General features: G+C 39.5%; 1 protein-coding gene across 3 annotated transcripts in view; it reads left to right on the top strand.

Moving 5' to 3' along the window:
- Nucleotides 1–162: 162 nt before the first annotated feature.
- The window catches only part of PDHX (pyruvate dehydrogenase complex component X), a 57,095-nt gene continuing 45,920 nt past the window's right edge, over nucleotides 163–11,337 (top strand). For 2 of the 3 annotated variants that reach the window (XR_004970553.1, XM_036326245.1), the window contains exons 1-2: nucleotides 163–372; nucleotides 9,910–9,990. Coding sequence is in view for 2 of the 3 variants with exons in the window: in XM_036326245.1 (XP_036182138.1) it covers nucleotides 213–372; nucleotides 9,910–9,990 (241 nt within the window). In the remaining variant the exon portion in view is untranslated. The remainder of the gene's footprint in view (nucleotides 373–9,909; nucleotides 9,991–11,337) is intronic. The other variant, XM_036326244.1, reaches the window with a different exon arrangement.

Genomic DNA, 11,337 nt, shown 5'->3' with positions numbered 1-11,337 from the left:
GCCTCGCTGACTGGGGAGCCTGCGGCGCTGCAGCCTGGCCGGGAGGCGGGGCCAACGAGGCTGGGGGCGGGGCTAAGAGGCTTTAACGGAGACTCAAGGGCGCGACTGGAACTTAGGGGGCGTGGCTAGAAGGGTGAGAGGCGGGGCCTGGGAGGGGCTTGAGACTGAGTGAGCAGGCAGCGCCGTGGGGAGCCTGCGAAAAGGCCGGAAAGATGGCGGCCTCCTGGAGGCTAGGCTGTGGCCGGCGGATGCTGCGCTCTCTCCTAGGCTTCGGCGCCCGGCGAGGCCTGGGGCTGGTTACGGGGGCTGCTGGGTGGCCTGCCGGCGGCGGGGCTGCTTGGAGATGGCTTCACAGCACGCAGTGGCTGCGGGGTGAGTGGTCGCGGCTCGCTCGGCTTCTCTGTGGAGCTGAACGCTGGGCCTGGGTCAGGCAAGGGCTGTTCCTTGGAGGGCCTGCATTTGGGTGCGGAGGGACTCGGGCTCTCTGTTCCCTACTCGGGCTCTCTGATCCCTGGGCCTTCTCTCGGGACGGGGGTCAGCTGACTTGGCCGCCTGGTAAGTGCATGCCCCGAAGGGCTTCCTTGGGAGCTGGGAGAGCCTGACTGTCTGGGGCCCCCGGGTTGGTATGGCTTCCCTTGACCTTGCCTTGGAATTTGGGTGTTTGTTTCTTTGGAAAGGCGCGAAGATAAGTCCCAAACGCCCTTCCCTCAGGCCCCTTCCCAGTCGCGGCTCGGGTTCCTTTAGGGTCGTCAGGCGTCCCCGTCAGGGAAAAGCTGCCGAGGTTGCTGAGGTTCAAAAAGCCACTTTGGGCTGTCGTTCGTTCTTGCGGCGCTTGTGGAGCGGGAGGTCTTCTCTGCTAGGCCCTCGGGTTGCTCCGCGCGACGCCGGCAAAGGACTTGGTTTGTAAACGCCTCCCGCGCCCCGGCCATAGGTCCGGCCAAGCGTGAGCGTGAAAGAGTGAAAAATTAGGCGGGGACATCAGATCATGAAGTTTATTATAGGAAACCCGCATTTATTAATGATGATTGACATAATTAACAATTCTTCCGGTACTTAACCGTGTATGCATAAGGCATTATTTTTTCTTTACACGTGGGTGGGGCGGGGTCCTAGGACTAACATTTTTTGAAAGTCATCATTCTGGCGCTACACAGAATGAATTTTAATCTAAAAAAATTAGGTGCAGTAGATATTTGCCTACATTCTGGGCTACCCTAGGCTCAGGGGGGTAAAAAAAAAAAAAAGTTACACAAAGCGACACGGTAAGATGAGTACACTCAGATTTCTAAGGATTTGGTGATGGGAACGACTTATTTCAGTTTCTTCAGATTAATGTTTCATAAAGTACTTAGAACAATGTTTTGTTTTGTTTTTAACTGTGTCTAGACTTTTCTTTCCTCCCAGTTTATTAACTATTGAACTTTTCCTACAGCCCCCAGAGAGATGTCTGGGGTTGGATGAGTTTTGATGTTTTGTGTTGGTGTTTGTTGGGCTTACACTTTGAGACGGACTCACTGCCTTAGAGAAATCATGGACTAGTAAAAGCCCAGGGTTGGAAATAACCTGGGAAGAGTGTGTTTAACCTTGTCTGTAAAACAGATCCTTTTGAGAATGGTTTGGATGCTCTAGTCCCGATCGTCTCCACAGAGAAAGGGGCCTGTGTTCATGCAGGTTCAGAGGTGTTCCTTGAGCCCAGCTGAAGGACGCATGCCTTCAGAAACTCACTTAGGCGATCCTTATCTGATGTGTGGTGACATTTGACCCTCCCCCTACCCCCCACCCGGTGAACACTACCTCTGCTTGAGCATCCTCTGTAAGGAACAGGACGCTGCACCCCAAGGAAGCTGTATTCTTTTCCTAGGCCGCCCTGTTGCACATATAAAGACCCTTGTGGTTACATTGGGCCCGCGTGGGTAATATAGGATGCTTTCCGGTGTCAAGGTCAGCTGTTGAGCAACTTTAGCTCCTTCTTAAACCTTAACTCGCAACCTTAACTCGCCCTTGCTGTGTAACGTAACATATTCACAGGTTCTGGTTGTTAGGACCTGGCCATCTTTCATGGGGTGGCAGTGAAGGGGGGCTGTGGACGTTGTTCTGCCCACCACAGAAGCTGATTGTGTTGTTGGGTAGCTCCAAGTTATTTGAAGTTTTGGATTTTCTTTTTTTTTCCCTCTAATACTGAGCCAAAATTTGTCTCCTACCTTTTCACCTGCATGCTTTTGTTTTGCCATGCTCCTGGAGCTGCAGCCCTAACTTCTGTTACAGGCCTTATTCTTAAGGTGGGTATAGTCTTCTTGGGGAAGTAAAGAATAATGGTATGATTTCAATAGTGTGTGTAGTGAGCTCTGAGAGGTAAGTTGAGGATAGTAAGGGAGAACATAAGGCTTCCTAAAGGTGGCAGCCCTCCCAGGCTAAAAGCACAGCAGATGCAAAGGCCCAGATGCCAGATGTGTATTTACATACGTGACATAGCATCTGTAAACAGGTTTTCAAACTAGTCTAGGCAGTTAATTTTGAAGAGCTTCCATCGCTGCCCTTTTAGACTGAATGGCATGATTTTGAATTTAATTAATAACTAAGATGTTAATATTGGTTTTAAGTTCTTCCTGAGGAATACATGTTAAATTTAAAATAACGTGAGGAGAAAAATGAATGAGGCTCAACCTTTGTAGTGCTTTTGCCTAATATATAGCTACAGGCCTTGCGTATTTTGGGTGTTAAATAAACATCTAGGGAAACTAAAAATCTGAAAAGTTATAAAAGAATACAGAGCTCCACACTATGATTGCAAATTGGCAGCCAATGAACTGACCTATATCATTTTAGGAGAAAATTAAATTTATTGACAACATTTACAAACTAGAAACTTTGCCCTCGCTGGTTTCTCAGTGGTTAGAGAGTCGCCCTCAGACTGAAGGGTTGAGGGTTCGATTCCAGTCAAGGGCATCATGTACCTTGATTGCAGGGGTTGGTTCCCAGCCCCTGGTCAGGACGGGTGTGGGAGGCAACCAATCCATGTGTCTCTCTCACATGGATGTTTCTCTCTCTCTGTCTCTTCCCTCCCTTCCACCCTTTCTAAAAATCAATGGCAGAAAAAACATCCTTGGGCGAGGATTAATCCCAGATAGATAGATAGATAAAATAAAAAATTTTTATGTAAAAATCTAGATTTTTGTCTTTTCTTGAAAATTTAAATTTAGGGTCTATATCAGTGATGGCAAACCTATGACACGCGTGTCAGAGGTGACACGCGAACTCATTTTTTTTTTTGGTTGATTTTTCTTTGTTAAATGGCATTTAAATATATAAAATAAATATCAAAAATATAAGTCTTTGTTTTACTATGTTTGCAAATATCAAAAAATTTCTATATGTGGCATGGCACCAGGGTTTTTCAAAATGCTGACATGCCGAGCTCAAAAGGTTCACCATCACTGGTCTATATGGTGACAGTTAGTTAAAACTGAGTAACGATTGTTCTCTTTAGGTAGTAAATTACTTTCTAGTTTACCACCTTCCACTATTACTTCCCAGCCAGCAAGGCTGTATGTGCCTTGGTATATGTCATCACCTCTAGTTGTCATTTCTTTCTTGTATCTTTATCTGTTGTAGAAAGCAGAAGACAAAAGGTAGACCAGGAAAAGTAGCAGAGGACAGATACTGTGTGTATAGAAGGGAAGAGAGTTTTTACAGATTTAATATAAACATAAAGCATGTCTAGATCTAAAGAAAAAAGCATTAGATGTTGCTAGCCCATTTCTTTCACCTGATTATTCCCTGTAGCCGTGGTTGGCAAACTTCGGCTCGCGAGCCACATGCGGCTCTTTGGCCCCTTGAGTGTGGCTCTTCCTAAGCTTTAGGAGTACCCTAATTAAATTAACAACAGTGTACCTACCTATATAGTGTAAGTTTAAAAAATTTGGCTCTCAAAAGAAATTTCAATTGTACTGTTGACATTTGGCTCTGTTGACTAATGAGTTTGCCGACCACTGCCCTGTAAGCATCTGAGTTTTTTTGTGTGTTTTTTAATATATATATATATATATATATATATATATATATATTTTTTTTTTTTTTTTTTTTTTTTTTTTTTTACAGAGAGGAAGGGAGAGGGATAGAAAATTAGAAACATCAATGAGAGAGAAACATCGATCAGCTGCCTCCTGCACACCCCCTACTAGGGATGTGCCAGCAACCAAGGTACATGCCCTTGACCGGAATCGAACCTGGGACCCTTCAGTCTGCAGGCCGACACTCTATCCACTGAGCCAAACCAGTTAGGGCGGCATCTGAGTTTTTGATAGCAGTTCCGTGACAGGCAGATTCTTTGATAAGAGTTAATGGTACAGTATTTCTGCCAAAGCATGAATACCATTTTAGGCCTGATCCTTATTAAGTGCTTCTATGCTAATACTGATAAGACTGATACTGTTCTTTGAATAAATGTGGCAACAAACAGAATAGCTGAAGTAAAAATAAGATTTATTATAAGGATATGGTAGCACATATATGAAGTGCTGCTGGGCCATGGGGGAACTATGATGATTTCATCCATTTCTTCTATGGTTCCCAATGTCCGTCTTTCTCTCTTTCTTTGATTTACTTTGTTTTTCTTCGTAAACTTGCGAATCTGTTTACTCATGGCTTTCCTTTCTTTATAATGTCAGCTTGTCTTGCCTTAATGCTGATTCAGGCCCTATGCCGCACGCTCTTTCAGTTTAGTTTAAGTGGGCACTACCTCTTTGATCTAATTCCAGATTCCCTGGAGTGAAGCTGTTGACCCAATGTAGGCTAATCGTACCAGAGCACATAGAGCAGATTCTTTCAAAGGCTGTGGTTTGGACATTTTCTTTTTAAAAAGGAAGTATGAGTTGGGAATCACTGATTGGCATGTCTGTTACTATGACAGGTAAATTAAAGTACAACAGTAGTGAAGTGCTTCTTAATTTTAATTGTTTCTAGGGTAAGTAATGGCTAAGTATGATCATCTAAGCAAAGCAAATCTAGGCTAGTCAGTAGTTGAGAGACGCCCCTTCTTTTCTCCCTGACCTTGTGGGTTTGTGTTTAAAAATAACAAAAACAAAAGTAAACTTTTTTTTAGATGTTAGATAAGTTTGGGGAGAAAGTGAAATTAGGTAAATTTATTGTAGAAAGTTAACATCCTATATAATAAAAGCCTAATATTCTAAGTGTCCAATCGGCCATTCAACCAAAGCGTAATAGGCTAATGATATGCTAAGGCTGCTCAACCGCTTGCTATGATGTGCACTGACCACCAGGGGGCAGACACTCCAACCGGTAGGTTAGCTTGCTGCTGGGGCCCGGCCTATTGGAACTGAGCTAGACAGGCTGGACACGCCTGGAGCCCTCCCACAGTCCCTCCCCGGCTGGCCAACCTCTCCGGCCCCAATCATGCACCAGTGGGGGTCCCTCAACCTGGCCTGCACCCTCTCGTAGTCCAGGACCCCTCAGGGGATGTTGGAGAGCCGGTTTGGGCCGGTTCCCACAGGCCAGGCCAAGGGACCCCACTAGTGCATGCATTCGTGCACCAGGCCTCTAGTGTAGGCTATAAAAAACAAAGGTAATGAAAACCACTTAGAACAGTGATTCTCAACCTGTGGGTCGCGACCCTTTTGGTGGTCGAACGACCCTTTCACAGGGGCCGCCTAAGACCATTGGAAAAGACATATATAATTACATACTGTTTTTGTGATTAATCACTATGCTTTAATTATGTTCAATCTGTAACAATGAAATTGGGTGTCACCACAACATGAGGAACTGTATTAAAGGGTCGCGGCATTAGGAAGGTTGAGAACCACTGACTTAGAATAATATCACCATCTAGATATATCTATTATTGTCATTTTGGAGTATATCCTTTCAGTCTTTTTGTACAAGCTGAGCAGGTAGTAGAAATTAGATTATGCCATATATACTGTTTGGGGCATCTCTTACATGTTTTTGTACCATGCCAAGACTTATAAATGCTATTTTCATACAGACTGTTATGCATGCATTTTCTATTGTCATCCATTGATATTTTCAATGTGTTTTTATTACCCCTATACTCCGTTCTGCTTTATTTTATTCAGCCTGCAGGTGGCAGAATTGTTTTCTTTGTATGGAAGTTTTAAAGGTTCAATTAAACTTAATGAGTTCTTGCCTTGAAAAGAGAGGTAATTAAATGAGCAGTATCTCTCCCTATTAGAGAAGCAAATTAATGTTAGGAACAGGGAGCCATACTAAGAAAGTACTGGGTAATTTCCTTCTTCATTGGTCTATCTGCATTTCATGATTTTTGTGTTTGGATTCTAGTGGTATAAACGGGCCAGAATAACTCTCGAGCTGTACCCTGTATAAACTGCTGACTTCCTTAATTACTCTAGTCAGCATAATGGAGCTAAGATCTGCTTCATGTTAGCCATAAAGCAATTTGATCTGCATTTGTATGCGTATATTATCTTTTTTCCTTTTTTTTTTTTTTAGTCTGGAGAACTTTTAGAACTGATCTAGATCATCAATTTAAAGCTTTGATATACACGTAATTGATTTTGCCTTGAAGTAGAAGTGTTTTGCTCTTAGGGCAAAATAAATACTTTAAGGAATAAGAAACTAGAATTTTATCCGTGTACTGTATTTGATGTGGAAGGCAGAATTATGCTGTAGAAAGATTGGAAGAGCAAATTTGAAGAAATGTAAGAATTGCTTAGAGAGCTGCTATACAATTCAGTGATTGAAAGATTGCTTGTGTGCCTGATGTAGCAGGTAAAGCAGCAATATGCTAAGCAAAACAGTTTAATTTTTTGTGTCATTCATTTGATGAAAAAGAAAAAAGATTAAGACAGTTTGAATGACTTCGGAGACTCTACTTTTAAAATCAGCATATAGCCCTGCTGGTGTGGCTCAGTAGTTGTTGACCCAAGAACCGAGTCGCCGGTTGCATGCCCGGGTTGTGGGCTCAATCCCCAGTAGGGGGCGTGCAGGAGACAGCCAATTAATGTTTCTCTCCCTCTCCCTTCTCTCTCTAAAAATCAACGAAAATATATTTTTAAAAATTAAAAATCAAATCATAATATATATTTAATTTACATATAGTCTGAAAATGTGCATTACTGTAGTTACTTTGAATATTTTTTAAATTGCTACAGAAGGACAGACTTTATTAGCCATTAGTGTAGTTTGTTAGCTTGATAGAAAGGAATAGACCACTAAAATGACTTCAAAGGGATTAAATTCTAACAAAAAATTGGGGGTATTTTTTAAAGTTAATTGTGGCGTTTTTACTAATTGAAATAGCCTGAATGACCAGCAGGAGGGGGGGAGACCACACTTCCTTTATTCTTACCCAAGAGTGTGCCCAGTTTTTCATAGGAAATATAACTTGGTGCACATTTCAAGGCCTCCTCAATTTGACAGGAGAAGGGTAGAATGTACTGCTTACTGGGATGAAAAGGGAAGCTATATTTGATTTCTATTGAGATTAAACAATATTAGGTATAGGTTAAAATTCTGAGAGGCCTAGAAAAGCCCACATACTATCTCTGGAATTTATGGCAACCATAAAGGGCGGATATTAATTATGTGCAGCTCTGTCACTCAAAGCCGATATTATGCTTGTATAATTACTTTTCCACTGGAAAAATACATTTGAAAAAGATGTGTATAATGTTCCAGTTGAAAGAGGATATATATTAGAATGAAATATGTACCATTATTGATAAATTAATGCTTATGTTTGAAATTATTTTCCAACATGACAGTTTGAGGATAGATTAGTTAGATTAATCAGAAAATACAAATGGAGGAAAAAAGGAGACATATATAATAGTTTAAACAATAAAGAATTTTTAAAAAAGTAAATACATTGCACATTTTACTTTCCATAGTAAGCCAGTATGATCAATCAAAAGATATTACTGAATAATGGAGATGTCTAAAATGTCTGTCTTTGTTTTTTGTCACCTTCATTTCAGAATAAGGATAGTGATTTATTACACAATTTTTATATTTTATCGTTATTATTCAGAGAAGCAATTTCAATTCATCCATGAAGGCTGGCTGTATTAGGAATGATTATATTCTTTTTATTTTAAAATATGAACAATTTTGTGGCTTTTGATGTGGTAATTTTGAAAACAATAATAAATGCAGAAGTTTTATAATATAGTCCTTAATGTCAGGAATAATGGAAATGTGAAGGTCTGTTAGGTGAGAGATTATAATGGCAGAAAAAATCATAAAACAAATATGAATTGTATCACGGCAGCTAGAACCAAGATGTAAAAATATTGAAGACAGACTTTGTTTTGAGAAAATTGATTTAGTGTTTGTCATAAATTAGAATCTGGACTCAGAAGCAATGAGGTCCATTTATTTTGCTTCTTTGAAGTGGAACTCTATTTGATATAAATTTAATATGTATGTGCCTATGAAATATTCTCTCATAATGCCAGCCTTGACCTTTTTCTTAGAAGCAACAAACTGGGATTTGTTTTAAGCTGTCTCTTTCAAGGAGAGGCTGGCCTCTTATCATGGTGCTATTAGATTGTAGGTTTATTTATATTGGTTTTCATTTTCAAAACCTGATTCTCAAAAATTAAATGCTCAGGCTTAGGCTGGCTGGACATTCTGTAGGCAAATGTGCTTGTTTGTTTTTCATTACGCCATGTAAACATTTTCATTTCATGTAAAAAGTGAAAAAGGTGATATATGTACCTAGCGGTACCCCTCCAAGTAGGCAGTTCTTAAAAGAAAATGAGGAAAAGACAAAGGCAAGTATTCACTCAGGTCTTTTTCCCAGACCTTTAGAGAGGAAGGGGTGAAAAGGGACAAGGACAGAAGCTTCCTTCCAAATGCTTCAGAGGAATTCCTTTATCATGAAGCTGTTGGAACTCTTCATTTGAAATTATAGTAAAATTCCTTCAGTTTCCCAAAGAAAATAATTAACTTCATTTAATATTAGCGGTAAAATATTCCACATTTGAAATATGGTAGATACGCAGTTGTGTTTTGATTGCTGAATAATCTGAGGAGAGAATAGGTTCTATGAAAGATTTCATGGACTATAATTTGTTACCATGGCTACTGCTAGAGCTGGAGCATGCTGTTAACAATTTTATTAGTATAAACTTTATATAAATTGTGATCTTGCAGCTGTGTGCTCTATGAACATGGTCCTGTTTAGTGGGTGACTATTGGGAAGCACATCTGGGCAAATATATAGGGCATCTCCTTTTCTGATATCTAAGGAAAAGCTGTGCTTCATTGAGAGGTCACCCTGGTTTGAGTCTACCTTTTTGTATCCCCAGTTGAATGGTGGTATGGAACACAATCTGAGGTTAATTTAACTAACCACTTAGGTTCACTTGCCTGGTCAAGCTTGACAAAGCATACCTTTCCTTTCACATATACTAGCAAGAACCTTTGATTCTTGAATAATATAATATTAGAGGAAAATAAAAACACAACTAGTTTGTTAAAGTCTAATCTTGATTATTTTTTGTAGGTTATCAGAACCCTAGATACTTCTTCTTATCTTTCTCTTTGATCATTTTATTTGTAAATATTTTTTTGCATCAACAAAAAGGGATGGAGAAAATGAAACATAAATCAACTTTTCTATTTTTTAATCTTATAAACATCTGGCTTAAAAATATGCACAGAGTACTGGGGAACTATGAGAAAGGAGTTGAAAATAATTCAAAAAAATTTATTTTTAAAAAGTTGAGAATTTCATGTTTCTATACTATTTCCTGGATACTTAGTTTGACCAGGTGGGAGTCTTTTCAACTTTGGAATATTTTCTTTCTCAAATTGAATTTGATATTAATTTACTTGAACTTTCTATTGATGCTTTGTAAGGTGCATTGTATGTTTGTGGCTAATCTTTCCTTTTTTCAATTTTAGCTGATCCTATTAAGATACTAATGCCATCCCTGTCTCCGACAATGGAAGAAGGGAACATTGTGAAATGGCTGAAAAAGGAAGGTGAGCAAGTACATTACTACTGTCTTGTGTTATTTGATTATTTTTAAAAATCAGAGGCAGAGCAACATCGAACAGACTGTCAAACTACAGCGGGAAGGCTGGGGAAGGTTGGGGGGTGGGGGGGTAAGAGATTAACCAAAGGACTTGTATGCATGCATACGAGCATAACCAATGGACACAAGACACTGGGGGGCATGGGAGGCTAGGGGAGGGTCCAGGGGAGAAAAAAAAGGGAGACATATATAATACTCTTTGTAATACTTTAAGCAATAAAACAATTTTAAAAAATCAGTTGTATTACATAGTACATGGTAAATGCAGTAAATTGGGTTCCTCTTCTAGTTAAGTTTGTTTAAACAAAATTTTTCCATGTTAGTGTAGCAGAAGTTTTCTGGGTTCAGCCTATAACCTTCCATAAGCTGAGAATGGTAAAATATTTTAAGGTTTTTTTCCTCCCAAGTTTTAGTCCTTATACTTAACTTTTAGTTTCCACATTATAAATTTGTTTCTAGAATTTGAGAAAGACATGTCGTATAATTGAAACAGCCAGTGCTTCAATAGGAAGAACATTGAGTATTTGGCTCTGCATGGCTGTTGCCATCATTTAAAATTGTTATCAGTATCTAAGAAAGTTTCATCTTTATAAAAAAAAATGTAATTACTTGGAATCTATTTTTAAATTTCCTTTTCCTGATAAATTGCAGAGCTTTGGCTATTTCCATGTTCAGTATGATAGAGTGTTGGTATCATTAAATAGTAATTGAGACAAGAACAGCCTTTCAGGGTTACTATAAAAGATTAAATTTTTTCACACTTTGAGAACTGATAGGCAAGTAGATAAGAGGATTCTTTTGACCACATTTATCTCTCAGACTTCTAGCTCACTGGTGATCTGATAAGTTATTCACAACCATTATATGGAGAGTATGATGAAGAGCCAAGAGCCAAATTGTCTCATCATTCTGTTCTTTTTTCCTTTTGATTACAATGTGCGATTTTAGATAGGACAAGCCAAGATGTACTTTAAGCCCATGGAGCACATTTTCAAGGAGATTGCTCTTAAAATTCCATGTCCTGTTAACTGAGGAGGAATGTTTCTTTGCTAATACACTACAAATAATTGAGAGCAATATTAATCCTTGGTTCTCAATAATTCACTGGCTTCTTTTTTAAGTTCATCGCCTTTGTGATTTAATTGAGCATAATTTGCTTTTAACATTTATGTGCTGTACACATGGGTATGATTGTATATGTCTAAGTATGTTTAGAACTTGATAATTTATAATAACTTGGTTCAGTCATTCTGTATTCAAATCATTTATTTTCTGGCAGCAAACTTTTTACATA

Source organism: Myotis myotis, unplaced genomic scaffold (assembly GCF_014108235.1).
Source record: "Myotis myotis isolate mMyoMyo1 unplaced genomic scaffold, mMyoMyo1.p scaffold_m19_p_10, whole genome shotgun sequence".
In the NCBI taxonomy this organism is placed as follows: Eukaryota; Metazoa; Chordata; class Mammalia; order Chiroptera; family Vespertilionidae; genus Myotis; species Myotis myotis.
This window is presented reverse-complemented; position numbering and strand designations above follow the sequence as displayed.